At 49.0% G+C, this 26,575-nt stretch overlaps 2 protein-coding genes, 1 long non-coding RNA gene, 1 other non-coding gene and 1 pseudogene across 8 annotated transcripts; 2 read left to right on the top strand and 3 right to left on the bottom strand.

Moving 5' to 3' along the window:
- Positions 1-796: 796 nt before the first annotated feature.
- LOC9268768 (uncharacterized) lies at positions 797-4,490 on the bottom strand. Its single transcript, XR_010740669.1, has 3 exons — positions 3,213-4,490; positions 1,646-2,249; positions 797-1,303 (listed from the first exon to the last, which is right to left on the bottom strand). It is a non-coding gene; the product is annotated as an uncharacterized protein (transcript).
- Positions 4,491-8,975: 4,485 nt separating this feature from the next.
- LOC136356173 (low molecular mass early light-inducible protein HV90, chloroplastic-like) lies at positions 8,976-10,235 on the top strand (annotated as a pseudogene).
- Positions 10,236-10,672: 437 nt separating this feature from the next.
- Positions 10,673-14,235, bottom strand: LOC136355962 (uncharacterized). 5 transcript variants are annotated; one of them, XR_010740569.1, is made up of 4 exons: positions 13,058-14,235; positions 11,351-12,979; positions 10,992-11,271; positions 10,673-10,907 (listed from the first exon to the last, which is right to left on the bottom strand). It is a non-coding gene; the product is annotated as an uncharacterized lncRNA (long non-coding RNA). The 5 variants fall into 5 exon arrangements; XR_010740568.1 differs by having other exon boundaries at positions 11,351-12,436; positions 12,518-14,231; XR_010740566.1 differs by having other exon boundaries at positions 11,351-13,791; positions 13,880-14,228.
- Positions 14,236-21,792: 7,557 nt separating this feature from the next.
- On the bottom strand, positions 21,793-23,714 carry LOC136356254 (FBD-associated F-box protein At5g60610-like). Its single transcript, XM_066309882.1, has 2 exons — positions 22,726-23,714; positions 21,793-22,687 (listed from the first exon to the last, which is right to left on the bottom strand). Exons 1-2 carry the CDS (start codon positions 23,668-23,670, stop codon positions 22,085-22,087), a joined length of 1,548 nt encoding a protein of 515 aa, XP_066165979.1. The 5' UTR covers positions 23,671-23,714; the 3' UTR covers positions 21,793-22,084.
- Positions 23,715-24,108: 394 nt separating this feature from the next.
- LOC4335333 (F-box/LRR-repeat protein At3g26922) lies at positions 24,109-25,820 on the top strand. The gene has a single exon (XM_015779629.3). It carries the CDS (start codon positions 24,139-24,141, stop codon positions 25,360-25,362), a length of 1,224 nt encoding a protein of 407 aa, XP_015635115.1. The 5' UTR covers positions 24,109-24,138; the 3' UTR covers positions 25,363-25,820.
- Positions 25,821-26,575: the final 755 nt, after the last annotated feature.

Here is a 26,575-nt window from a genome sequence, read left to right as displayed (position 1 = left end):
GCAAACCTCGTTACTTCCATTAAGATGGTAACGATTAGTTAAAATTGCGAACAAAGCATGAATTTGGTCAGCCCTCATGCGAAAGACATTATGGCACTGAGTAGCATTGGCCATTGTCTCCATCATCCACTGCATCCCTGCCTGTTGTGGCGCCCGCCTTGCAGCTCTACCTTGCACTTGGGCTTCCAAATCAGCTACCAACATATCGATTATGTTGTCTTCCTCATCTGTGTAGTTTCCAGCCGATGACCCACTCGTGATATCTGAAGAAGTGCTCATGGTCTTGAACATAATACGTATACAAATAACTTAGTGGTTACTGCACTTTCGAAGTGGACAACATATATAGTAAACATGAATGCTCCATGCAATGTACATATTAGTGCAGTAAGTTAACAATAAGTTTTGTTAGTGCATTAAGCTAACACCTGCACAGCGAAGACACAACCATGTTAGAACTGTTAGTGCTACAAAAATACTAAAAGTTAAATTAGCGAAGAAAATTGTGAACCCAAAAGTTAACAACCTAACATTCGACAGTGATACGCATGAGCAATAATTAATGGCCCTATATGCACGTCAAACATAAATACGGGAAGTGCATGCTGCAAGTAGTCACTGATGTACTGTAGTTCATTAAATACTTCATTTAATTCGGTTCCTGCAAAGAAAGCATCATCAATTAGCACTTGAATGAAGTGCTCAGTCGCTTTTCACCAGGCAGTACAACCTGCATGTCAGTCAACCTGCATGTCGCCAACCTGCATGTCAATATAGAATGCAACACACAATAATAGGCAGAATAACAAGATAACTAGGGACTAAGCAAACTTATTGAAAAGCTACATCAAACGAAATGTGCCGATATTGTTTTCACCTACACACTCAACATAATACCACAGTTACGTTGCTCGAGATGAAGTCGAGCAAAAATTATTCGAGACAGACAACACGTTCGAAAAAAGAAGTGCTCATGGTCTGGCACACTCATCGTTCGACAGGAACTCCCAGACGGATCGATTATCAGATAGTGTCATGCAATGTTAAAACATTGCATATCCGGAAAGATCATAGCTTCCAGGGACGCCCCCGTAGAGAGCACCCCCATAACCAGATCCCCCATAGCCGGCAGCACCACCATTTCCATCATCGCCGTCGTCATCACCACCTTTACCATGACCACCTTGTCCTCCCTTGTTGTCCCCAACTCTCTCGCCGTCATCATCAGCACCGTCCTCATCATCTCCAGCTCCAACTCTTTCAGCTTCGGCAGCATAACCAGAACCCTCTCCAACCACAATACCTAGAGGTGACAATCAATAACTGTAATAACAACTGGTTATGTATTGTAAATGTAACAACAACTTTATGTGACAACAACTTGCGCAATATTGATCAACACTTTATGTAACTAGGGGTTTTGTTATTGTGTAGCACTTTATGTAACTAGAACCTAGAGGTGACTTCCAGTAATGGTAATAAACCTTAAATAGTAGGTTGCCATCATTGCAAATTATGTCTTTGCATAATGCTTAACAACAGCAGGAATGACTTTGGTACCAACAGTCTAGGTATGAACAAGAGCAAGTATGAATGAAAATAAATTGTATGATGAACCTAAACAAGCTGCATGCAACATACATACCGGGAGGAGCTGACTGGAGGTATCCTCCAAAACCAGGCGGGGGTAGTGGCTGGTACTGGGCCATGTCCTGATACTGGGACTGGATGAAGTAGAGCCTCCCCTCCGGTGTGGGGCAGTCATCAAGGAAAAACTCGCGCAAGAAGCCATCACGAAATACCCGGAGGGCCATGTGGTATATTGGGTCCCTGGAGCTGACTCCGTCTGCCTTCAACAGCTCCATGCAGGCCCTAGCACTCTTTGCTTGCTTGAGCTCTTCGCGCCTGGCCCTGCTCTCGTTTGACTGAATGCGGAGGTTCGCCAAACGGTTCAGTGCGCCACTGGCATAAGATCCCCTTGACCACTTCGAGCTGCTGCCAGAGGATGTTCCACCAGTGAGTGTTCTCTTGCCACGCCGTGGAGTTTGATCCTCGGGTTCTTGCTGCGCTTGCTCAGTCAAATCCTCAATGTCGAGGATTTCAGCCTGTTGAGGAGCTGCAGAGATGGCGCATGGGCTCACAGGGACCCCAGAGCGGTTTAGGGTACATACCCTACCCCTAAACACCGTGTGGTTCTCTGGAGTGAAGAGAAGGGGACCGTTGCGGAAGGCACGGGCACCTCTCCTCATCTGCACAGGAATAAGCACAAAAGGATTAATGAGTACGGTATTCATAAAAATCATACTAAACAGTATGCAAGGCATATGTACTTGTAATCAAATGATATGTAATACTACCTTTAGTACTCTTAAAAGTAGACTAAATGAGCTATACATTACAATAAACTAGTACAGCTACAACCTTATCTTAATTTAGTCGTAACTAATTAAGTAGGTTGGTTTATGTCAAATAATAGTGGTGCAAGTTTTTATAAGATCAGTCCTTACTGACTGATGCCATGGTTGGTTAGAACATAATAAGAGGAAACGACGTTATGTAATTCTAAACATATTATTCATAAATGTACCTTTAGTACACATAAATGCAGCCTAAATGAACTCTACATTTCAGTTCACTTCTACAGCTAGAACTACTTAAATAGCTAATTAGCCGATCGCATGGTTGGTTCCAACTAAATTCGAAAATGCTACCTTATGTACTTGCAAACAAATAATTTGTAATACTACCATTACTACTCATTCATTGTACAGTAAATGGCCTTTACATTACAGTAAACTACTACAGCTACAACCATAACTACCAATAGTCCTAACTAATTAAATACCTTGGTTAAAGTCACATAAAGCTAGTAATAGTGATTCTGAAAGTACTCCTAAACAGAAGCATGCTCAGTCATAAAACAATAGCGCTACCTCTGTACAACACTAACTGAAGAGTATGAGCCTACATGAACATGACAACAGAGATAAGTACTAGAGCAAAAAGTATTTCTATCTAATTACTTCCAACTAATTAAATAGCTTCGTTAAACTCAGCATACTAGTATTACATGTAATCAAACGGTGTGCAGTACTTACATTAACAGTAGTCTCTAATGCTACACCTGTTCAGCATACATTTTGATTTGCTAATTACTAAAATGTATATGAACCTATATTGATGACAAGAACAGGAATGAAATGAACACATACCTGGTCCATCCTTGTCCACCACTCAGGGCTTGCAAGGATGTTTCCCGTGAATGGGCAGCGCCCAAGGCCAGTTGCCATCGACTCCAGCCAGCACCATGTTTGGAAGCGTCGGCGATAAGTGTCCCCAAAGTTCTTCAACTGAGTGCGGTTCACAACCTTCTGGGCCTTCTGAACTGAGTGTGGTTCACAACCTTCTGGGCCTTCTGGTACATCTTGACCTCAAGGTTGGCGTAGCCTTGGCGGTTTGGGCAGGTGCTCGTGATGGTTCGTGCCTCGATCTCTTCCATGTAAGCCTCGAGGAAAGCTTGCAGCTCCGCCTCGTTCCAAGTGGTGTGCCCAGCAGCCATCTATGAACCAAAGTCATGCAAGCAAAAAAATGGGGAATAAATCACAAAATGTTGGGCTGTACCTTCCGAAGGTGATCGGAGTCGAGGAGGTCCCAATCGAGCGCCACAGCAACGTTCCCCGGGGTGAGCTGGCGCACCAACTGGCAGATGGCTTCAGGGAAGTTCAAGGCGATGCAGATGACGGCGCGAGCTACAGCTTGCACATCTTCTTCGGTGGTGGCGGTGTAAGCAGCGTCCGAACGGAGAGATGTGAAGAAACCCTCAGAGGATTCCAGATCTGAAGGTAGCCCCCTCCTTCTAAGCAAAGCGATGGGCGACGGAGGCAAATGGAGGAGGTGATGGGTAGGGGATTTGTCGACGATGAGTTTGCGCTTCACGCCTACCGCAGCCATGCCCTTATATAGAGCTGGATCCCCTTTCCGCAATGGCGATGCAAGGGCGCCAAATCCCCTTCAACTGTGCAGCACGAGATCGGAGATGACCGGTCTCTGCAATGGCCACAGCGATTCCGGAATCGGGCAGCTGATGCCTTCCCTCTGCACGAAGCGCCGATGCCCCTGCGAACGGCACCTTTCTCCTCCTCCGATGCACCACACCAAAGTGGGCTTGTGGATGCTTCCTTTTTAGGCCAAGCAGCCTATGCCATGCGCGTGGTCTGCCAGGCTTGCCCGGACTGGCGACGATGAAGATGATGCAGACGACGACTGCCCTCTATGCTTGCTGCCACGATTCGAGATTCGACGACCGCCGGTCTTCATACTCCTGCAGGCGACCTCGAGATGTCCTCTGTGCGAAGAACAATGGGGAGGGCACAGCAGTATATTTTGGGCAATAGGTGAGCTTGAGCTTGGACATGCAACAATGGTGGTGCGGTGCTCTGGAAGGAACGATGAATGGCAAAACACAACACGCAAGCTTTTGGGGAAAGTTTAGCTCACTGCGAAAACTGATGGGTAATAAGGTGTCTGGACCAGACGGAAAGGCAGACGGCCACCTAACTCTCGTCACCACCGTCACCATTACATCTGTGTCCATGTTACTGACTAGCGCCCCCTCCTCCACGCCTGATGCATGTCTATACGCGCAGCACAGCCAAACCTACACTAATGAGCGCACCCTGAATAATACAACCTTACCGAGCCGAAGATGGAGGCTCTTCGTCTGGAGGCCCGCAAGGCAAAAGCAACTGCTGAGAAAGACGCACAAAGGTTCACGCGGGAGATGGCGAAGGCGACTGAGTCCGTAAAGACCACGTGCCACACGCTTTGCCTCGCCCTTACTGAAATGGGGGAGAAGGTGCGAGTAATCCCTGGCGAAGGTGCTTCTGCCTTCGACTTCTCGGAGTGGACCCAACAGGCCGGCGGTGCGGTCTCCGATTCCGCCACCGCGTACGCCAATTGTTGCGCGTGTGTGTCAGTGGCCTTCACCATGGGCCTGCTGCAACAAAATGAGTGCGAGCACATCGCCGAGTTCCCCAAGCTTACGAAGGGGGATTGGGAAGTCAGCTCTCAGGACGTTTCGCCCGCCTTACGCGCCTGGCGCAAGCAGTTCTGGCAAAAGGAGGGCCGATCTACCGTTAAGGCGCGCCTGCTCGAGCACTTGGCGAAGGTAGAGGCAGCAGAGCAGGGCAAGGAGCCAGCGACCGAAGAAGGTGGAGCGGATACGGGTGCAGGGGCGGACGTCGACCAATATCATCTAGAGGTGTGAGGACCTCCGCCTGTTTTTCAGATTTTAGATTTCTTTTGGCGTTGGCTGCGGAAGGCGAACGATGTAAATTTGGCCGATGGCCCTCCCCCTTTCGCATTGTAGCCGAAAATGGCCCTTTTGATATATGAAATAGATGAACCGGGTTTAGCTAAATGTCCCGTTTTGATGGCTTTGATGTGTATGCTTGCATCATTTTGTACACGAAAAGGGGGCGACGCTTTTTGCCCACTTTATGTGCTCCGCCCTCTCTTAACCTTGCACTTTGCCATTTGTCATTTTTATGCTGTCTCAGCAGGGTTTTCGCCGAAGTTGTGTGATCGGCCTCTTTTTTGGGATCGGTGGAACAAAAATGAGAAATTCGTCGCGGTTAAAGGCCTGCCAAAAATTAAGTATTCATGTCGCGAGATGATAATAAATGGTAATAGTTACAAGGTTTTGAAAGTTGCCGGCTGGATGCGAGCGCACCCCGGGCGAACCCTAGACGACTATGACCGTATCCATGTGGAACATCGGGAGGACATGGCCCGCTTTTGGCGAAATCATCGGAGGACTGATCGTCAGGAAGCGATCGCCCAACGCCGTTATGGTCTAGTTTGTGTTTCGCCTCCTTCTCCTCTTAGGGTAGTGTATAATATTAGTAGTGATGACGAACCAAGTTCGCCAAATCACACCTTAGGGAGTGGAGGGTGCTTTGGAGGCGAAGATGTAATTTTTTTTGTAAGTTAGGCTATAAAGCCAGTTACCTTCTTTCACCTGTACCATGTTGTATGGCATATATTTTTTGAAGTTAATACAGATGTGTTATATTTCCTTTTCGCTATTATACGCATAGCCACCTTTCGTGCTTTTGTTAGGTTGAAACATGTCGGCCCCCTTGCGTATATTAGCGAAATAGGTCTGCTGACTTTTCAGCTTTCGACTTCCGTTTTCGACCTGTAGTATTCCGCGTTAAAGAAACGCTCGTGTTTTTTACATAGATCGAATACGACGGTGCTCGGTTATTCATTTCCTGAATCAAGTTGTCGCGGTTTCAACGTTCGGCGAGCGATGTTTCGGCCGATTCGTTTTGCCCCCTAGCGCTTTCGCTGATCAGACGTTTGCCTTGGGGTTTTTCCACGAATTATCACACACAAGTAAAAAAGGCGAAAGACATAAGGATTTTATATTGGTTCGGGCCTCCAGGATGGATAATAGCCCTACATCCAGTTTTTTTTTTCATTTTCCTCTTTTTTTTTGTATTTTTGTGCCGAAGGGCTTACATAATAAGAGATGCCGAAAGGCCTATATGATAGTATGTACATTTTTACAAGATGGCGAATGGGGTGCCACCCCTTCTAGACATAGAAACGGTTAAGAGAAGCAGCATTCCAGGAGTGGTTGAACTCTTCGCCTTCCAGCGTCGCCAAGCGAAAAGAGCCAGTCCTGGACCTATGCTTGATGAGGTATGGCCCTTCCCACTTCGATTCAAGCTTTCCAACCGCCACTAGGTTGGCCTTCTTCCTTAGGACTAGATGGCCAGGCAACAGCTCTGTCGATCGAACCTTTTTGTTGTAAGTTGCCGAAGTGCTCTTGGCGTATTCGTGCATGTGTTCTAGTGCTTCGACTCTCACCCCTTCGAGGAGTTCGAGCGACACCTCGCGCCCATCTTCGCCTCCAGAGAACATTACCCTTGATGAGTTAGCCCCTAGCTCTGTTGGGGTCATTGCTTCGTCACTATAAAGAAGCATGAACGAGCTAAACTTGGTTGGCCTTGTGGGGGTCGTCCGAAAGGCCCAGAGAACAGATAACATTTCGTCTAGCCATTTGCCCTTCGCCGCCCCTTCAAGCCTCTTCTTGAGCGCCTCAAGGATCTTGCAATTTGCTCATTCGGCCGCCCCGTTCGATTGTGGGTGTGCGACCGAAGCAAACTTGATTTGCAGGTCTAGGCCTTCGCACATCTCTCTGAACTTGTCAGAATCGAACTGCTTGCCATTGTCAGTGATGAATTCTTTCAGTACTCCGAAACGGCAAACAATGTTCTTCCATACAAATTTCTGTACTGCTACCAAAGTGATCGTACCGAGCTATTCGGCTTCGATCCAATGGGAGAAGTATTCAATTGCTACAATTGCAAACTTGTACCCATTTCGTGCCACCGGGAAAGGGCCAATGATGTCCAGCCCCCATCTAGCGAAAGGCCTGACTGGTGCGATAGGTTACAGCTCGTACTGGGGTGCTTTCTGGTTTCGGCCATGCCACTGGCAGCTTTCGCATTCCTTGGCTTGCTCCACACAAACTTTCAGCACAGTGGGCCAATATACGCCCTAGCGAAACACTTTGGAGGCAACCGTTCTTGCGGCTTGATGCGCACCGCACAACCCCTGGTGTATTTCTTTCGCTATTTCCTCGCCTTCGGTAAAGGAGATGCAGCGAAGCAAGGGTTGGAGCACCCCGGAGCGATACAACTGCCCCGAAGTCAGCTTGATCTTGTGGCTCTGAGCTGTAGGCGCTTTGCTTCTGCTTACCATTCTTGAGGTACTTCACGAACGGTGTTCGCCAGTCCTCTGGGTCTTCGCCCAGTTCTGCCTGGTCAAATGCCATGATGTCCAGGCTCTCTGTGGGCACACTTAGTGCGTACAAAACTTCAAAAAATATGCCTGGCGAATGTGGGCCTCCACTGGCAGCGGATTTCGCCAGGGCGCCTGCTTCCTCATTCCGGTCTCTAGGTAAATGTTCGACCGTTATGCCGGCGAAACACTTTTCCATAGATCGAACAGCCTCCAGATTCCTCTTCATGCCTTCTTCTTTTGCCTCAAAAGATTTGTCAACATGACTTACCACCAGTTTGGAGTATGTTCGGATGAGCAAGCACCGAACCCCAATGCTTTTCCATCCAAGAGGTTTTCACACATCAGGGTTGCTTAGTGTGTCTGCCTGAAAAAAATAATTTTCACATGCGTTTAATTGCAGTGGAACTTTTAGCCGGCTGAAAAAAAAAAACTGTTTGTTGCTGCATAGCAAGGGAGCAAATATCATTACCTATATGGCAGCATAGCACGGCGAGAAAAAAAATCAATGTTTATTCTTCTTGTCGTTTTCTTTTGTTGATGTTCTGTGAAACCAAGGTCTAAGCACTTGTGATATTTAGCTGTATATATCCACTGGTGATATATTTGCATAGTTTCTATCCGTTTTATTTTTTAAAAGAATTGGATCAAAATCTGATGACCGATAAATAGCAAAATATTTCTATATAGGAAAAAGTACGAATTACCCCCAAACTATCGCGGTCGTCCGAATTACCCCCTGATCCGGAAAACCAGACATTCTTCACCCTCAACTTTTAATACCGGACAAATTACCCCCCTCGACCTAATACAGACCGGTTTTGTCCTACGCGGCGTACACGTGGCAGTCCAGTAATCATTTTATTTATTAAAAAAATATAGTACCCACCTGTCATACTCCCCTCTCTCTCCTCTCTCTCCTCTCACACTCTTCCTCTCGCTTTCTCGCCGGTCGGCGCGACTCGGCGGCAGGCGGGGGACGCAGCGACGACGGCGGGGGACGAGGAGGCGGCGGCGGCCACGGCCATGACGAGCAGCCGCCCCTCGGCGCGAAGATGGATGGAGGCTGGTGTGGGCGGCGGCGCGGGACACGGAGACGGAGGCGGCGGCGGCCACAACGAGCAGCCGCCCCCTCGGCGCGGACCCCCTCGCCTTCCACGTCGCCGCCTCCTCCTCCCTCGCCGACGTGGCCGCCGCCGCTGCCACCACCACCACCACCACTCCCCACCTCGCCGCGTGCCCTCGTGACCTCCTCCTTGATCCCCCGCCTATTTATACTCGTCTCGTCACCCGCCTCATCATCAACAGCAGCAGCAGCAAAAGAAGAAAAAGAAAAAAGAGTGATCTAGCTAGCTCGCCTGAGTTCATCAGCTGTGTAATTTGAGTTATTAGCAACAATGGCGGCTGCTACCATGGCGCTGAGCTCCTCCTTCGCCGCTGCCGCCGCTGGTGGCGCGCCATGGCGTGGTGTCGTCGGCGCCGGCCGCGCCGCGGTTGGCTTCCCGCCTCGCCGGCGTGCTGTCGCGTTCGTCGCTAGGGCCCAAGCCGAGGTGAGCTGAGCGTTCTTGATTGGTTTCACTGTGCGTGTTCTGGTGATTTGTTTCGTGTGCTAACTTGGGGCGACTTCGTCGTCGTCGTTCGATCGATCTACAGCCGGAGGTGGAGCCGACGAAGGAGGAGACGACCACATCGTCGACCCCGACCCCGACTCCGAGCCCCGCGGCGGCGGTGCCCAAGGCGAAGTCGGCGGCAAGCACGGGGCTGTGGGACGTGCTGGCGTTCAGCGGGCCGGCGCCGGAGCCGATCAACAGGCGGCTGGCGATGGTGGGGTTCGTCTAGGCGCTCGCCGTGAAGGCGTCGCGCGGCGGTGAGCTCCTGGAGGAGGCCAGCAGCGGGGGCGGGCTCGCGTAGTTCGCCGCTACCGCCGCCGTTCGTCCGTCCCGCCCGTCGCGCCGCCGCTTACGCGTCCCCCGCCGCCGCTGCCTCTGTCCGACTCCGCGCCGAGGAGGCGGCTGCTCGTCGTGGCCGCCGCCGCCGCCTCCCACTACACTGGTCAAGGTCACCTGTGACGGGCCCAAACCCTCACCTTTGACGGTTTTGGGCTTGGTCAGTGATCAGTGGTCACTGGTAAGTCCAGTCACCTTTGACGGGTGGCCGGCCGTCAGTGGTGACATCCACCTCTGACGGGCAAGTTAATAGAAGGCCGTCAGAGGTGTTGGTCTAAGCTAGACTAGGGCTTGTTAGGACCCGTCACAGGTGTCTCATCTCTGACGAGCCCCTAAATAAAGGCCCGTCAGAGGTGATGATCTCCGGTATATAGTAGCCGTCACAGGGTGACCCACCTGTGACGGGCCCGAAAGTAAAAGCCCGTCACAGGTGGGTCACCTGTGACGGTCCGACGTTTGCGAGTCCGTCACAGGTGAAGTTACCTGTGACGGATGTTTCTTCCGAACCGTCACTGATGAGTTAATTCCAGAAAAAAAATAAATGCTAAATATTGGCTAGCCTCAGGAATTGCTAGCCATGCCCTCTGAAAAACAGAAACATCACAGGTGCCAGTCACCCCCCCTCCATATCACATATTCCCCAACTGCCCAACATCACAGATGCATCACATATCACAGATCCATCACAAAGCAACAATTTACAACATCACATATGCAACAATTTAATTTATTATAGCACACAATTCATACCCCATGAAAGTCCTCAAATGATTACCAAAATTTCTTGTATTCTGTTCGTTGTGAACCTCCACAACCTGTCAATAAGGGAAAAAAAAAGGAGAAAACAGATGAATAGTACAACATAAATCGTAGTTGATCAAATGTGATGACAATTTAGTAAAGTACCATAAATATTGCACATATGAAAGTAAATTACATTGCACTCTATAAAAACATAATTTTTTACATCGCCAGAAATTATAAAAACATCTTTTTTACATCACAATAAATTATCTAGCCAAGTTCATGAGTCTATTTGGCATGAAAACGTCCTTTCTTGTTCATTATTTCTGCAAGAATAAAGGCGCACAATTCGCCTCTGATAGCGGGGGGGTTGATGGGTGAGATCTTGAAGCCAGCTCTACCTTTCTGTTTAATAAATAAGAGGTTAATTAGCACGTTTTGAATAGCAATGTAGATATTGAAATGAGCTTATTCGCCATTAGCAACAACCTCAGGGTCGAAATCTTTCACCTCTCTTAGAAGTGTTGACATGTTGTGGCACACGTGGAAACCACATTGGTCTCCGATCTGTTGTGCGCATGCAAACTTGGTGTCATGATAAAGTTCATTCTTGCCCTCCTTGTGCCTACCACCCTTTTCCACATATGGACCCCAAGCCATATTTAAGGCCTTGGTGATTTCACTGAAATCATAATCTTTGGACTTATTGGAGTTAAGGTAGGTAACCCTACTCCACTTAGGTACGATGACTAGGAGAATCCAATGTCGCCTGCGCAGTGGTTATGTAGCGTTAGTACTAAGAACCTTAACTTCAAAAACAATATACACGAAGGGTATTGTCCTCTTACTCTTGGTTGTGTGCGCACATGATGTACTCCTTGTCTTGATGGGCCCATAAACACCGGTTGACATAGTCAACCACCTCAGTGAAGCTCTGTCGTAAATTAACCTCATTCACCATGGATGGATCAAGGAACCCAACCTGATTACCATGGCGTCGACTCTCGATCCAACACAACCTTAAAATATTTACGTATTAGAACTAATTTAATTAGGAGATATAGTCCAGTCATATCACAAGTATAGAAGGTATGCACTTACAAGGAGTAGCATTTTAGAAGACCAGTGTCCAACTTCCGGATCCTGAAAAGGTCGAAGAGGTCATCAAAGCCTATAGTTATATAGGCAGGCGACGATAGGAACGGCTGGTGGTCGTGATGTCCAACTATGGATGACTCCCTCATTTTCCGCTTGGCATTGCTTAGCTCCATGTATTGCTTATGTAGCTCTCGGCAAGCAATACCCATCACAGCTAACACATTGTCCTCCACCAATGGCATGCCTAGCTCAAATTGGGCTGGCGCCCTCACGACCTTCCCCGATTTGCTCACCGGCATCGACGTCGCAGCCTTGCCCCTTTTTGGCTCCGGCGCCAACTCCCCGACCTTCCCCTTGCCTCGTTCACGCTACTGGCCCTTGACAAGTGGTGGGGAGCTATCGGCCTTTCTTGTGGTCTTTATTGGAGCCAAGCTTTGAGCTATATCTGCCAAGTCCATATCAGCTCCACCGGGAGAATGAGGTACTGACAATGCCGGTCCACGGGGAGCCTCAATTGATAGCTTAGACTTGGGAGGTGTAAGCTCCGTCGGTCGACTTGGACGAGGAGTCATCTTCACAACTATGTCTTCTTTAGGCCATTGTATGAACGTCTTGCGCGCATCGCCCAAAGTCATGATTTCATCATTTGGGGGCACGGGCAGCGGATAGCCTGACCAGGTGTCCTTTACTGTATCGATGGACACCTTGGCATACCCAGCTAGCAGGTCTGCGCCGTGGACCTTGTCTGTAACCGAGGGCTTGAAAGCCATGCCCTCAGCGACTTCAGGAGCGAAAGTTGGGTGGACTCTCGCTAGTAGGACACACTGTGCTGCGCCCTGCATAAGGTGAAAGTTTGAATTTAATATTGGAATGTGTAAATGTCTTTTATTAGATATGGATCGGATAACAACAATTACCTCGATGTGGTCCACTGCAGCTAGTGGTGCGATCGGGAGACCAGGGGCCGGCACCTCTGTGGATGCACAACTACTCCTATGCTGTGACGGACTCGCGTCGTGTTGTACACGAGGAGTTGGTTGCACAGCAGGTGTTGTGACTCGGGGTATATTCATGTCGGCGAGCACCTTGTTAACCCTTTCTTCCACCCTTGCATTCATGCTAGCTTCTAGTTCTTGAATGACCTCAACCTTAAGTTCGGCCTTCAAACGAGCGTCCCTCTCTTCCTTGGAGACTTTCCGTTTCCTGTATTGGGAGCTGTACTGAGGGAGTCCATGCTTCCAGGGCACATCGCTACCAATTCCCCGAGTTCGGCCAGGATGTTCTTTGGTTCCGAGCGCCTTTGTGAGGATGTCATCTTCGCGCCTCTTCGGCGCGGACTCAACCTCGCTTTGTGAAGCTTGTTCAGCAACCAAGCCCAACTAGAAAAGAAGATAGTCGTTTATACGAACTTGTACTTTATACGAACGGAAATTAGTTAGGTTAAGTAGTGAACTCACCAGTTCCTGATAGACGACGGCATCACTTTTGTTCTCAAATGTGACAGAGCCGTCCGGGTTGACCTTACCCCTTGCCCGCGCCCAGTTGCGAGCTCTTTGTTCAGGGATGTCTGAAAACGGGGCAGGGACATTCGCTGCTGCAGCGGCTGCATCTTCTTGGGCCCATATTGCCTCCTTGCCGATGTACCCTGCGGTGCCCAGCCGATGCGGGTGCTCATTCCGCTGTTGCAGTACGCGATGTGCCTCGCTGGATTCCCTAAACTCTTGGGTGGTCTTGAGAGAGCAGAATTCCTCCCACACCGCTTCGGTTATTTGAGGGTATTCATCGAACGGCGTATGATTGCCGGGCGGGTTGACATACTCGGTGAAGAGCTTCGACTTCCAATTCTTCCAAGCTTTGCCCATCTTTTGGAATGCCTTCCGCTTGAGCCTATCCTTTGCTTCGGCTGGAAATGTGAACCATTTCTCCATTGCCGTCCAAGCTCGCTCTTTCTCGGCTTCTGTGACCTTCCCGATATCTTTATGGAGGATCCCGAAGTTCTCACGTGCCGCTATCCCGCAGCAGTTAGACCATCTTCCAATGACAGTCCTGGGCGCCGTGGGCCTACCACTAGCGTCAACCTCTCTTATAACTTGCACTGTGGTCGGCCATATATTTTGTGACCGCGGATTTCTACTAGACCTACTTGCACTTGTCTCGCCCGACATCGACGTATGTTGTTCCTGCGGCAATTCTGCAGCACAAACAGAAGGCAATATTTGCTAAGGGGTGCTAGCTAAAATTTATGTGGTCATGTGGTGAAAATTTATCCTATAAATTACCATGAATTTCGGGTTGTTGGACCGCCGTTGTCGCGGGATGACCTTCGGCAACTGCCTCTGTGGCTGGGTTTGCTTCTTCCTGGATCCTCGCAGGTGTTGGGGAGGACGGGTTTGCGCCGGGCGTTGACATGGTTTAACTTTCGCGAAAAAGATTATAAATTTCCTACCATTAGACTAAATAGCATTAGATCCAATGTAATACGGGGTATACTATGAAAGATATGGCCTCAGTTTTGCTGAGAAATATGCATCAATTACAATCATTTGCATGAAGGGATAAAAAGAGGAAATCAGCTACTAGGAGAAAAAAGCAACCCAAAGAAAATAGAACAAGTGTAGTTCATCTGTTCTTATCAATAAAATAGAACAAGTGTAGTTCATCTGTTCTTATCCATAAGGAAAAGAGCAAGTGCAGGAAATTAGAGTAGTAGCAACAGCATGGCCATATAATAGCAGCAATAAGAGCAGTAGCAGGGCCATATAACAGCAGTAGGGGTATATATGCCACAGGGGCAGCAACAGCAAGGGGAGATTCACATAAACAGCAACAGCAGGGTGGAAATTCACATAAACAGCAACAGCAGGGTGGAAATTCACATAAACAGCAACAGCAGACGGAAATTCACATAGACAGCAAGGGTATATAAATCAACAAGTGTAGATAATCTGTTCTTATCCATAAAGAAAAGAACAGGTATAGATAGAATGTTATTAAGCAATTCATCCTTGGCCATTTAACAAGAAGTACAGGGGCAACAACAGCAGTGGTATATAAATCATGCATATATTATTGTAGATAAAAAAATGAACAAGTGCAGAAAATCTGTTCTTATGCATAAAAAAAGAGAGAGAGCACAAAATCTGTTCTTATGCATAAAAAAAGAACAAGTGTAGAGGTATATAACCACTGAATCAATCATGAAAATTTAAAAAACAGCAGCAGCAAGGGTACAGAATTTGCATGATTGACATAAAACAGCAGCAGGAGGAGTATAAATGCAAGTCCACAAAATTCAATAGGTCTAGCAACATATATAGCAGTACACACTCCATGAATGGTTATATGTCCAAATGGCACTTAAAACCACATTCAAGTTGCACTTAACTAACAGTTGCAACCATAGGCAGCAGCATGGGCAAACATAGACAGCAAGGGCAAACATAGACAGCAGCAGTTGCACTTAAATCCACATTCAAGATTCACTGCACCAAAATCATGTAATACGGGGTATACTATGAAAGATATGGCCTCAGTTTTGCTCAGAAATATGCATCAATTATATTCATTTGCATGAAGGGATAAAAAGAGGAAATCATAACATCAAAAGAGCAAATCTGTTCTTATGCATAAAAAAAGAACAAGTGTAGATACTCTGTTCTTATCCATAAAGAACAAGTGTAGAGGTATATAACCACTGAGTCAATCATGCAAATTTAAAAAACAGCCCACAATAAGGGTACAGATAAACTATTCTTATTGAGCAATTCATTACTTATTGAGCCACAACAGGGGCAAAAAGAAGAATAGATAAAAAAATGAACAAGTGTAGATAATCTGTTCTTATTGAGCAATTCATCACTGGCCATTTATCAATCCAGAAGAAAAGAGCAAGTGCAGAAAATCTGTTCTTATGCATAAAAAAAGAGCAAGTGCACAAAATCTGTTCTTATGCATAAAAAAAGAACAAGTGTAGAGGTATATAACCACTCTACACTGGCCATTTAATAAGGAACAAGTGAACAAGTGTAGGGGCAGTAGCAGGGGTGTAGATAAAAAAGGAGACAGTACTACTAACTTCATGTAAACAGCAATTCATCCATTCAATTCAAGCAAGTCTAGATAATAAAACAGCCCACAATCATTGTGGCAGCAGCAGCAAGGGTATATAAATCATGTATATAAACAACAATTCATACAATTGACCTATTCATAGACAAAAAGGGTATATAAATCAACAAGTTTAGATAATCTGCAAAGCCTCCTTAATCATCAAATTATGACAGAAAACAAAATGCATGGAGAATTTTGGTGTCTAGGTCGGTTCCGTCCATGGACTACACTGGCCTATCCACCAAAATTCCCCATGCATTTTGTATTCTGTGATGGTTTGATAACCTCGGAACTACATTAAATCTGCGGCCAATCTATCAATTCTTCCCTTGTAACTAGATTTCAAACCCTACACCTAATAAAGGTCCTTAATTATCAAAGAATTATAGAAAACAAAATGCATTAAAAATTCATGCTAAGATCCTCTATTGATGCTAAGATTCACTGCACCAAAATCATGTATATAAAATCTAGCCCCTACATTCATCCAAAACATCCACAGACAACAAATCACATTTAATTCATCTATACAGCAGCACCAATAATCGAAACAACAAATCACATTTCATTCATCTAAACAATGCAATTCATCCATCGGAAAAAAGGAGGAATGGGGGAGGGTGGCGGCATACTTGGAGAAGCGGCGTACTTGGAGACGGCGGCGCAGGCCGTAGTCGTCCTGGATCCTGGTGGCGGCGGCGGAGAGGCAGTGGCGAAGAGGTCGAGGCGGTCGGCGGTGGTCGGGGATCCCGGCGTCGGGGAGGTCAGGGTCGGGGAGGTCGGGGAAGTCGATGGACGGACGGCGGAGAGGACGACCGGCGGCGAGGGCGGCGGTGGAGAGGACGGCAGAGATGGCGGCGGAGAGGGCGGAGGAGAGGTTGAGGCGGCGACGGTGGAGATGGCGGTGGAGAGGACGGCGGCGGTCGAGAGAGTGAGTGAGGAGGCGGCGGTGGAGAAGGAGGCGGCGAGGGCGGCGGAGAGGGCGGAGATGGCGGCAGAGAGGGCGGCGGCGAGGAGGGTCTGGATGGCGGCGGAGATGGCGGTGGATATGGATGGCGGCGGTCGAGAGAGTGAGTGCAGCGGCGGTGGTGCAGGCCGGCGTCGGTGGAGAGGTCGAGGCGGCGGTGGAGAGGAGGGCGTAGAGGGCGGCAGAGAGGTCGAGAGAGGCGAGGCGGCGGTCGAGAGAGTGAGTGAGTGAGAGTGGGCGCCGGATCTGGATCGATCTAGAAGATGTCCAACCCTAGGTCAACCCTAGTCAAACTCACCTGTGACGGGCTCCAACTATGTGGCCGTCACAGGTGGCCTCACCTGTGACGGGCGCCAACCGTGGAGCCGTCACAGGTAAGACCACCTGTGACGGGCCCAGCACTCTGGGCCGTCACAGGTGAGGTCACCTGTGACGGCCCTACAGATAGAGCCCGTCACAGGTGAGTTTGCCTAGAGCAATTTTATTTTATTTTATTTCACTTAGTTCTTTTATTTTCCTTAACATATTTTCACATACACTACATATTTTTTTATACTTAATTATTTTATTTCACTAACAGTAGTAATTGCACTTCATTATTATACTACTTTAATTATATTATTTCCAATGCTAATACTTGCTTAATTATTTTATTTCACTTCTAGTGGGTGTTTCACTTAATTATTTTATTTGACTATTTCATAAGCAATATACTATTGATCATTCCGAACATATTAGAGTCATACAGATAACAGACATGTAGACATAAACTACGTACATAAATTACAAAAATAATCCTTCCTCGTGGTCGACACGTGCATATTGAACTTCATCTTCTTCCTCCTCCTCTTCTAGAGGTATTTCTTGACCTATGCCATGGACGTGCTGGTTGTAATCATCCTCGTCTGCAATATTGTCCAATCCAACAATTCTCCTTTTCCCTTCACGAACAACATGTAGTTTCTTGTTACACGGGTCAACTATGTAGAACACTTGAACAACTTGTTTGGCGAGAACGAACGGTTCATCCTTGTACGCGTTGTTAGCCAAGTTGACAGTGGTGAAAGCTTCATTGTCAACTTTTACATTGCGAAGATCGACCCATCGACAACGAAACAACGGGACTTTGAACTTCAAGTAATCTAGCTCCAATATTTGCTCAACTCTACCATAGTATTGATCACGACGACCACCGTCACTAGCAGCCTCGATGCGTAACCCACTGTTCTGCACTGTGCATTTGCTGTCTTGCTTGACCGTGTGAAAGGTGTATCCATTTATGTCATATCCTTGCCAGGTGGTGGCACTCCATTCAGGACCCTGTGACAACCACTGAAGTGTTTCACTAGGCAAGTTCTGCAACCTGGCAATTCGGTTCTTCAGCCACTCGTTGAAAGAAGACATGTGCTTATTCCTGACCCAACTCTCTGATCGGCCTGGGTTCTCTTGTCGGATAACTGCAAGGTGTTCGTCAACGTACGGCACCACCTCAGTCATATGCTGTAGTACCGTGAAATGAGCTTTATCGTACACCTTACGATCCAACCTAATAGTCTTTCTTCCAACAGTACCAACACCGTCAAGCCTCCCTTCGTGATGAGATCGTGGTAATCCAATTGAAGATGTTTCTGACATGTAGTCCACACAAAATTCGATGGCCTCTTCGGTGGTGTAACTCTCGATGATACTCCCCTCGGGGTGTGAACGGTTCCGTACATAACCCTTAAGGATCCCCAGGTACCTTTCGCAAGGATACATCTGCGTCATGAATGCTGGACCACAGCACTTTGTTTGCCTCACAAGGTGCACTGGAAGATGTTCCATTATGTCAAAGAAAGTTGGAGGAAAGTACATCTCAAGATGACATAGGGTTCTCACAAGTTCTGCCTGTAGTTCATCTAGTCCCTCGGGATCAATGATCTTCTGGCCGATTGCATGGAAGAAGGAACACAACCGCTGGATCGTGTGTCGCACCTTAGGAGGCAAAATATTCCTTATTGCAACGGGCAACAGCTGTGTGATAAGAACGTGGCAATCATGCGACTTCATTCCAACCAACTTAAGATCTTGCAGTGAAACGAGCCTACTGATTCTTGATGAGTAACCAGATGGAACCTTTATACCACTCAAACATGTTAGCAAATCAATCTTCTCTTCTTTCGAGAGAGTGTAGCAGGCTGGAGGAAGGTAAACCCTGCCGGATTCCGTGGTTATGGGATGTAGCTCCGACCGAACACCCATATCTTCCAGATCTCGTCGGGCGTTGAGACCATCCTTTGTAGTACCTGGGTTAAGTAGTAATCCCATTAAACTCTCGCATACATTCTTCTCGACATGCATCAAATCTATGCAGTGGCGAACTTCAAGATCCTTCCAGTATGGTAGTCTCCAGAATATTGACTTCTTTTTCCACATGCTCCTCTCTTTTGTCTTTTGTTTTTCCACATGCTCCTCTGTTTTTTCCTTCGATGTGCTCTTCTCTTTTCGCTTTCCAACTTTCCTCTTTTTTCCAAACTCGTTGGTTATTCCCATCACTAAGTTGTGCACCTCTGTCCCTGTTAGCTCTGTCGGGGGTCCGGCTGTATCTCTGTGTCCATTGAAATTCTTTCTCATATTCCTATACGGGTGATACCTTGGGAGAAATCTCCTGTGACCCATGTAGACCGTCTTGTGTGAATGCTTCAACCATTTGCTTCTTGTTTCCTCCATACACTCCGAACACGCCCATTTCCCTTTCACAGTTTAGCCAGAAAGGTTGCCAAGGGCCGGATAATCGTTGATGGTACAAAACAGCATCGCATGGAGGTTGAAATACTCTTGTGCATATGCGTCCCATGTTCGTGTGCCCTCATTCCATAGCTTTTCGAAGTCATCGATTATCGGTTCAAGGAACACATCGATATCGTTGCCAGGTTGTCTCGGTCCTTGAATGAGCATGGCAAGCATAATGTACTTTCTTTTGAAACACAACCAGGGAGGAAGGTTATAGTTAACAAGCAGAACTGGCCATGTACTGTGACGACTGCTCAAATCACCAAAAGGATTAATGCCGTCCGTACACATTGCGAAACGCATGTTTCTTGGGTCATTTGAGAATTCCTGGTAAATCCTATCGATTGTCCTCCACTGTACTGAATCTGCTGGGTGCCTCAGCATAGTATCGACTTTCCGTTCTTCGGCATGCCAGCGCACAAGCTTAGCTTGTTCCTTGTTCGCAAACATTCTCTTCATGCGCTCCGCAATTGGGAGATACCACACCACCTTTGCTGGGCCTCCCCTCTTTGACTTACTTCCTTCACCTTCACTCTTTGCTCGTTTGTATCCTGATGCCCCACAGATAGGGCAGACATCCAAGTCAGCGTATTCCTTATAATACAAAATGCAGTCGTTCGGACATGCATGAATTCTTCTGACCTCCAGGCCCAACGGACATAATACTTGCTTCGCTTCATATGTCGTCTGAGGTAAATTGTTCCCCTCTGGCAACAGATCCTTTAACAGCTCAAGGAGTTCTGTAAAACTCTTGTCCGACCAGCCATTACTAGCCTTAAGCTTCATGAGTTCCAACACGCATGACAACTTGCTGTGCTTCGACTTGCATCCATCATACAACGGCATCTGGCAATCTTCCACCAACTTACTAAACTTCTCATAATCTCTGTCGTTGTCCTCTGCGTCTTCAATGTCATGCAACATTGTAGATAGACATTGAGTGTCCAAATCTATGGTCTCTCCACCTAAAGGAGAAGGTACGAACATGCCTTCTCGAGCTGCGGCGGTGTTCTCTACATCCTGATCCAACACTTCTTCAGCTGCGACATCAGGCGCCTCTTGCTCTCCATGCTTGGTCCAGCAGGTATATTTCTTCATGAATCCATTCATTATCAAATGAGCATGCACTTCATCCTTGTCTTCGATCATCTGTTCATTCTTACAGTCCCTACATGGGCACAACATGTGCATGCTCATCCTACTTTTTCTATCATTATCCGCAAATGTGACAAATTCAGTGACCCCCTCTCTATACTCGGTAGACGAACGATGCGCATAGTACATCCATCTACGATCCATCTGAAATCAACAACATACGAAGAAAAATAAATGATGATCGATATGTTGAGAATGAATGGAGAATAATGTGTTTTTTACCTTGAATTTTAGCAAAAAATCGCCCCCCTTGCCCTCCCAACCGATTTGTGAACAGTACAATGGTCGGGATGGAAAGCAGTTGGCAGTTTGGGGGTATTTATAGACCCAACACACCTCAAACGGGTTAGATAAAAAAAGCCCGTCAAAGGTATTGCTCATACCTTTGACGGGCTTCTATTCAACGGCCCGTCACTGGTATCCTCTCACCTGTGACGGGCCAGAAATGAAAGCCGTCACAGGTGGCGGCCCATCACCTCTGACGGCTTCTAATGTATCGGCCCGTCACAGGTGAGGGGATACCAGTGACGGGTTGGAAGAAAAACTCGTCACTGGTATACCTCTGACGGGTTTTCCTTTCGGCCCGTCACAGGTGAGGGGATACCTGTGACGGGCCGCGGCCAGATGCCTCACCGGTGACGGCATCCCGTATAACCCGTCAAAGGTAATGGTCACTACTGACCAATTCGTTTGCCCGTCACAGGTATCCCGTCAGAGGTGTGAGGATCTGGCGTAGTGTCCGTCTCTGCGTCCCGCGCCGCCGCCCGCAACCGCCTCCATCTGTCCCCGCGACGAGGGGTGCCTGCTCGTCGTGGCCACGGCCGACACCGCCGCCTCGTCCCCCGCCACCACAGCCACTGCGTCCGCGTCACCCGCTGCCGCCTCCGCCGCCGCATCCCCCGTCTGCGCCGCCGGCGATAAAGCGAGAGGAAGAGTGAGAGACAGAGAGTGAGAGAGAGAAGAGAGAGGAAGAGAGAGGGGAGCATGATATGTGGGTCCCATATTTTTTAATAAATAAAATACTGACTTGACTGCCACGCGTACGCCTCATAGGACAAAAACCGCTTAGGATTGGGTCGAGGGGGGTAATTTATCCGGTATTGAAAGTTGAGGGTGAAGGAAGTTTGGTTTTCGGGTTTAGAGGGTAATTCGGACGACCGCAATAGTTCGAGGGGGTAAGTTGTACTTTTTCCTTCTTTATATGTCAAAAGGATATATAGTAGTTGAAAAAGACATGCATAGGCATTCTTTGGAAAACAAAAAAAAATAACTAATACGTGCTGAAATAACTAGGGCGAAAAACACAAAACACCTTTAGTGGCGTATCCACTATCAGAGCTATAGGGTCTCGAGCCCCCACTAAAAATTTTTATTATACATCCATTAGAATAAGAGGTTATAGTTTTGTGTAGTTTATTTAGCCCCTCTTGATAGCCCTTCCTATATCCGCCCACCAGCTTGTTGTAGACTTGAGATTCTACTACGTGAACGTCGCCTTTGCTGACTTGCTGACAAACCAACCCTCGATATCGTGCTTTTGCTTAAGCTGCCACGCTAATTTTTGCTTGACCAGCTTAACGCACACTCGTTCAAGGACGAGCGCGTTGCCCAGCAGCAGCCTGGCCAGCAGCCTCTGCGTCAACTCGTCGCCGTTGTAGCCCACCAGGTAAATCGTCGTCACGCGACGTCGGAGGCACTCGATCGAAGAGAACATGGACTCGTCCTCGGTGGTGAACAGATCGTCGCCGTCGCGCTCACGGCGCTTCTCGTCCACGTCCTCTTCCTGTAGGCCGTAGTAGTAACCATAGTCCGGCTCCTTCGGTACCGGCACCAGGAACAGCGTCAGGCACTCCAATTTTGGTGTCTGCTCCAGGATCCTCCTCACAGCGTTGGCAGCGCCATCACTTGGGAGGCATCCGGTGAGGTCCAGCCGCGTAAGTCCGGCGAACGTCAGGGACGAAGTGAAGTGCTTGCTCTCCATGGATGCGCCCATGCGGGCCGACTCGACGTGGAGGTGCGTCGTGCCGGCGAACAGGTCGAGGAATCTGCCGAGCCTGCCGATCTCCTCGCCGAGAGGTTTTTGCTGCAGAGTTGGACGGTGCAAGACGAGATCCTCTGCACGCCGCCGTGGAGGGACAGAAGCGACTCTGGCTGCACGGCGCCGCTGTACGCCAGAGTAGTCAGCTCCGTCGAGTCGATGGGGACGCTCTTGACGTTCTGGCAGCACCGGAGGGCGAAGCTGCGAAGGCGCTTGTCGAGGATGCAGAGCGTCCTTAGGTTGGGGGCGCCTTCGATCTTCAGGTCGGTGAGACGGGGGCAGCCGGAGATGAGCCGCTGGATGTCTCTCCCGGAGTTGCCGGGGCCCGTCAGACGCATCGTCTCGAGGAGCGGCAGGTTGATGGATTCTGGCACGTTGAGCCAAGCGTAGCTGACGCATAGCGTCTTCAGGGCAACGCAGGAGTAGAGCTTTCTTGGAAGAATGTACCCACACCTGGTGGAATACAGGTGCCCCTCTTCATCGTCGTCGGACTTCTCCGGCGTCTCTCTCCTACTCTTCACCTTCGCCTTCCGCTTCCTGCAGCCGCCTCTCTCGCAGATTGGGCAGATGAAGAAGCGGAGGTCGAGATGGAGTTCCTTGGAGGCATGCCGAAGGACGTGGTGGAGGCACATGTCGACGAAGACAACGTCCCACCCGGTGATGCTGTCGAAGGCGAAGCCGAAGCGGCGGAGCGGCAAGTTCCGGCCGTTGCACCGTCGACGGCTGAGCAGCGCGGCGCTGAGGCCGTCGAGGAGATGGCCGCTGCAGCTCTTCCGCTCCTCTGCCTCGTAGAAGAAGGTCTCCCAGTCGTTGCTCCTCTGGCCCTCGTACTCCTCCAACGAGATGGTGTCGACGCAGCCGAAGACGTCGCGCCACCGCCGGGACAGCACCGCCGTGCGGCCGGCCTCCACGTTCGGGAGGAACGACAAGATGTGGCCCAGCAGCTCGTCCGGGAGATCGCTCAGCCGGTCTCTGCCGTCGTCGGTATGCATCGCCGGGGATGACGACGACTCCTCGCTAGACGCCATAATATCGGTTGGTCGATCGATCTCGATCTCCGCCGTAGGCGGTTCGCATTTTCGCAACAATGTCTGCGGTTGTCTTGGGATTTATATTGAAAAAAATAATGCAGTAGGTTCGTTTGATCGATCCGTACGTTGATCGTGGAGAACCAGGGCTCGTTCAACAGTACGCATCCGAGGATTCAGCGATCTCGAATCTGTTATAAGGAATTTATCTAAATCTAAAAATAGTAACTATAGATATCTTTTCAATTTTTTGGATTTGCTGAAACAATGTTGATAAGAGTTCTTAAAATGCGCTCCACGAAAATCGAGACGGAATCGAGTTGGTTTCTGCCGCGATTTTGTCTCGCATTGACTTGACCCGGCTCGACCGAAAACGATCTAGGGCTGGCACAGCGTCGCGATCATCATAAATACACACACCTACGTTACCAGTTCACCACGACGAAGACGACGCCAAGATCGAATAATATGACGGAGCCGAGATCGAATACGGCAAAGACGATGACCATTATGCAGCGCCGCGACCGGCTGAGCGATCTCCCGGATGCGACGCTGGCGCGGGTGCTCTACCACCTCGGCTCCGTCAACGCGACCGTCACGTCCGCGCTGTCCCGGCGGTGGCGCAACGTCCACGCCGCCGTCCCCGTCGTCGACCTCGTCGACCCCAAGAAGGGCGAACGGTGGGGAAACGTCTCGGGACAGAAGACCTGCTTCGATCATCAGGTTACCGCCGCCATCCTCGGCAAGGACTTGCCGACCCGCAAGTTCCGGCTCGACGCGTTCTACCCGCCTTACGACCTGCGCGACCAGTGGTTCGCCATCGTCTCCGTCTCCGGCCTCGAGGAGTTCGACGTCAAGCTCCGGTACTGGGACCACTCCAGGCGCAACCTCTGTCCGTTTGGCACCCACCCCAAGGCCTCCGCCGACTTCGACGAGGAGATGCGCCACTCGTTCACCGCAACGCCGCCGCACATCTTCCGGTGCGACACGCTGCGCCGTCTGCTGCTCACCAACTGGACGCTCGACGTGCCGGCGGGCGGCGTCTCCATGCCGTCGCTGGAGACCCTATTCCTCAAGAGGATCATGGCGGAGGACGGGGCGGTGCAGCGTCTCATCTCTGGCTGCCCGAACATCGCCGACCTGACGCTGGAGCAGTGCCCCAGCGTGAAGAGGCTCGTCGTCGCCAGCCCGCGCCTCGACAGCTTCGCCATGATCTGCTGCCACCACGCCAGCCACGTCGTGCTCCAAGCCGAGCGCCTCCGGACGCTGCGCTACAAGGGCGGCCTCCCCGGTGAGAACTTCTTCTCCATCGCCAACTGCGGTGACGTACTGGCCATGACCATCGACATCTGCGAAAGCCTCCTCGGGAAATCGGCATCGGCTGTCGTCCCCATCACAAAGGTCATCACCCGGTGCACCAACGTCACCTTCCTCCACCTCCACCTTCGCCCGACAATGGCGTTCCACAGCGGGACTTTCACACGCGCCCTCCGCCATCTTCCCCACCTCCGGCAGCTCGCTCTCAAGGGCCTCCTCGACAATGACGAAACCGCCTTATCAGTCTCCACGTTGCTTCGCAACACGCCGAACCTCGACGTGCTCTCGCTGATCCCTCTCCGTCCTCGCCCCCCAAAGCCTGACTATCTTTACATGTTCGACGGCTCCGACGATGACTCCTCGCAGAACGGCTAAGAGGAAAACAAGAAGGACAAGAGCGCCTTGGACGGTGAAGACACCTATGTTCATGTGCCGAAGATCTTGTGGGAGACTCGAGTAGAGTGCTTGCACAGGCTGAGGAAGATCAAGCTGCTCAACTACAAAGGGACGCCCAACGAGAGGATGCTTGCAAAGTATCTCCTCTCCAAGGCATCAGCTTTGGAGCAATGCTCCATTACCCTGCCAGCTAATAAAACATCAACAGAAGATCGTCGATGGAAGTTGACGAAGGAGCTGTCATACTGGCGAGCGAACAAGCGGACAAGAATCTCTTATAAGAGTCACGTCTAGATTATGAAATCTTTGCTTCAATTCTTTGGGTAAAAATCTGTATATTGGTTGAGTCACTATTGGATGACGAAAGTTTAATTGCTTCGAGCATATCGATTCAAAGGTTATGTTGTCGAAATAAAGAGAGACAAAATTTCGGAATCTACCATTACTTTCGTCAAACTTTCATAAATATAGTACATACAGTACATCACACTACGAATTTAGCATTAAATGTATCATTGAACTAAAGAATATGGAGCAAGGAGTATAACAAAACTATAAAATTTATAACTCCCAGAAAATATATAATGCTAAAGATCTAATCTCATTACAAAATATGTAGTTTGATGTTAAATTATAGATTTAAAATAATCTTGTCAAAGCACATGTAGTTTCGTAAAGTTTACTATAAGGAAATACTTCAAAAATACAGATTTTTTTCTCCTCAACCCAACCCCCACCCCCACCCCCACAACCATTTCCCCATCCATCTTCTTCCTCTTCCTCTTTTCTCTTTTCTCCCTTTTCTTTTGTTTCCTCAAATCTAGTTGGGCGGATGTGCGCTACGTTGTGCAGGAACTGGCGGAGGGCTGACACCCACTTCTTGCTGACTTGTGGGGCAGCGGGGCAGGGCACCATGTCAGGTGTTGGTTGCGGCAGTCAGCGGTGACATGCTAATCGCAGCCACCCTGAAGGAGGATGGCATTGTCGTCACCGCGTCGGTCTTTCTGCCTTGTCTTGTGTTTGTCGTCCTTAGCGAGAACGACCATCTTGGCAAGGGCGACGAACGGGGCATCAAGGCAGTGATCACCGGTCAACCAACTTTGGCTCAAGATGGTAACCTAGGACGACGAGGGAATTTCAGATAGTGCTGGTGGTATCCGGGGTATATGAATCTAGCATGATGGCTAGATTC

Source organism: Oryza sativa, chromosome 4, assembly GCF_034140825.1.
Source record: "Oryza sativa Japonica Group chromosome 4, ASM3414082v1".
In the NCBI taxonomy this organism is placed as follows: domain Eukaryota; kingdom Viridiplantae; phylum Streptophyta; class Magnoliopsida; order Poales; family Poaceae; genus Oryza; species Oryza sativa.
This window is presented reverse-complemented; position numbering and strand designations above follow the sequence as displayed.

Excerpts from the sequence above, each read along its gene's own strand:
- LOC136356254 (XM_066309882.1), bottom strand. The coding sequence starts at position 23,670 with ATGGCGTCTAGCGAGGAGTCGTCGTCATCCCCGGCGATGCATACCGAC. Across the intron at positions 22,688-22,725 it reads TTCTGTCCCTCCACGGCGGC|CAAAAACCTCTCGGCGAGGA; the intron begins GTGCAGAGGATC and ends CCAACTCTGCAG.
- LOC4335333 (XM_015779629.3), top strand. The coding sequence starts at position 24,139 with ATGACGGAGCCGAGATCGAATACGGCAAAGACGATGACCATTATGCAG.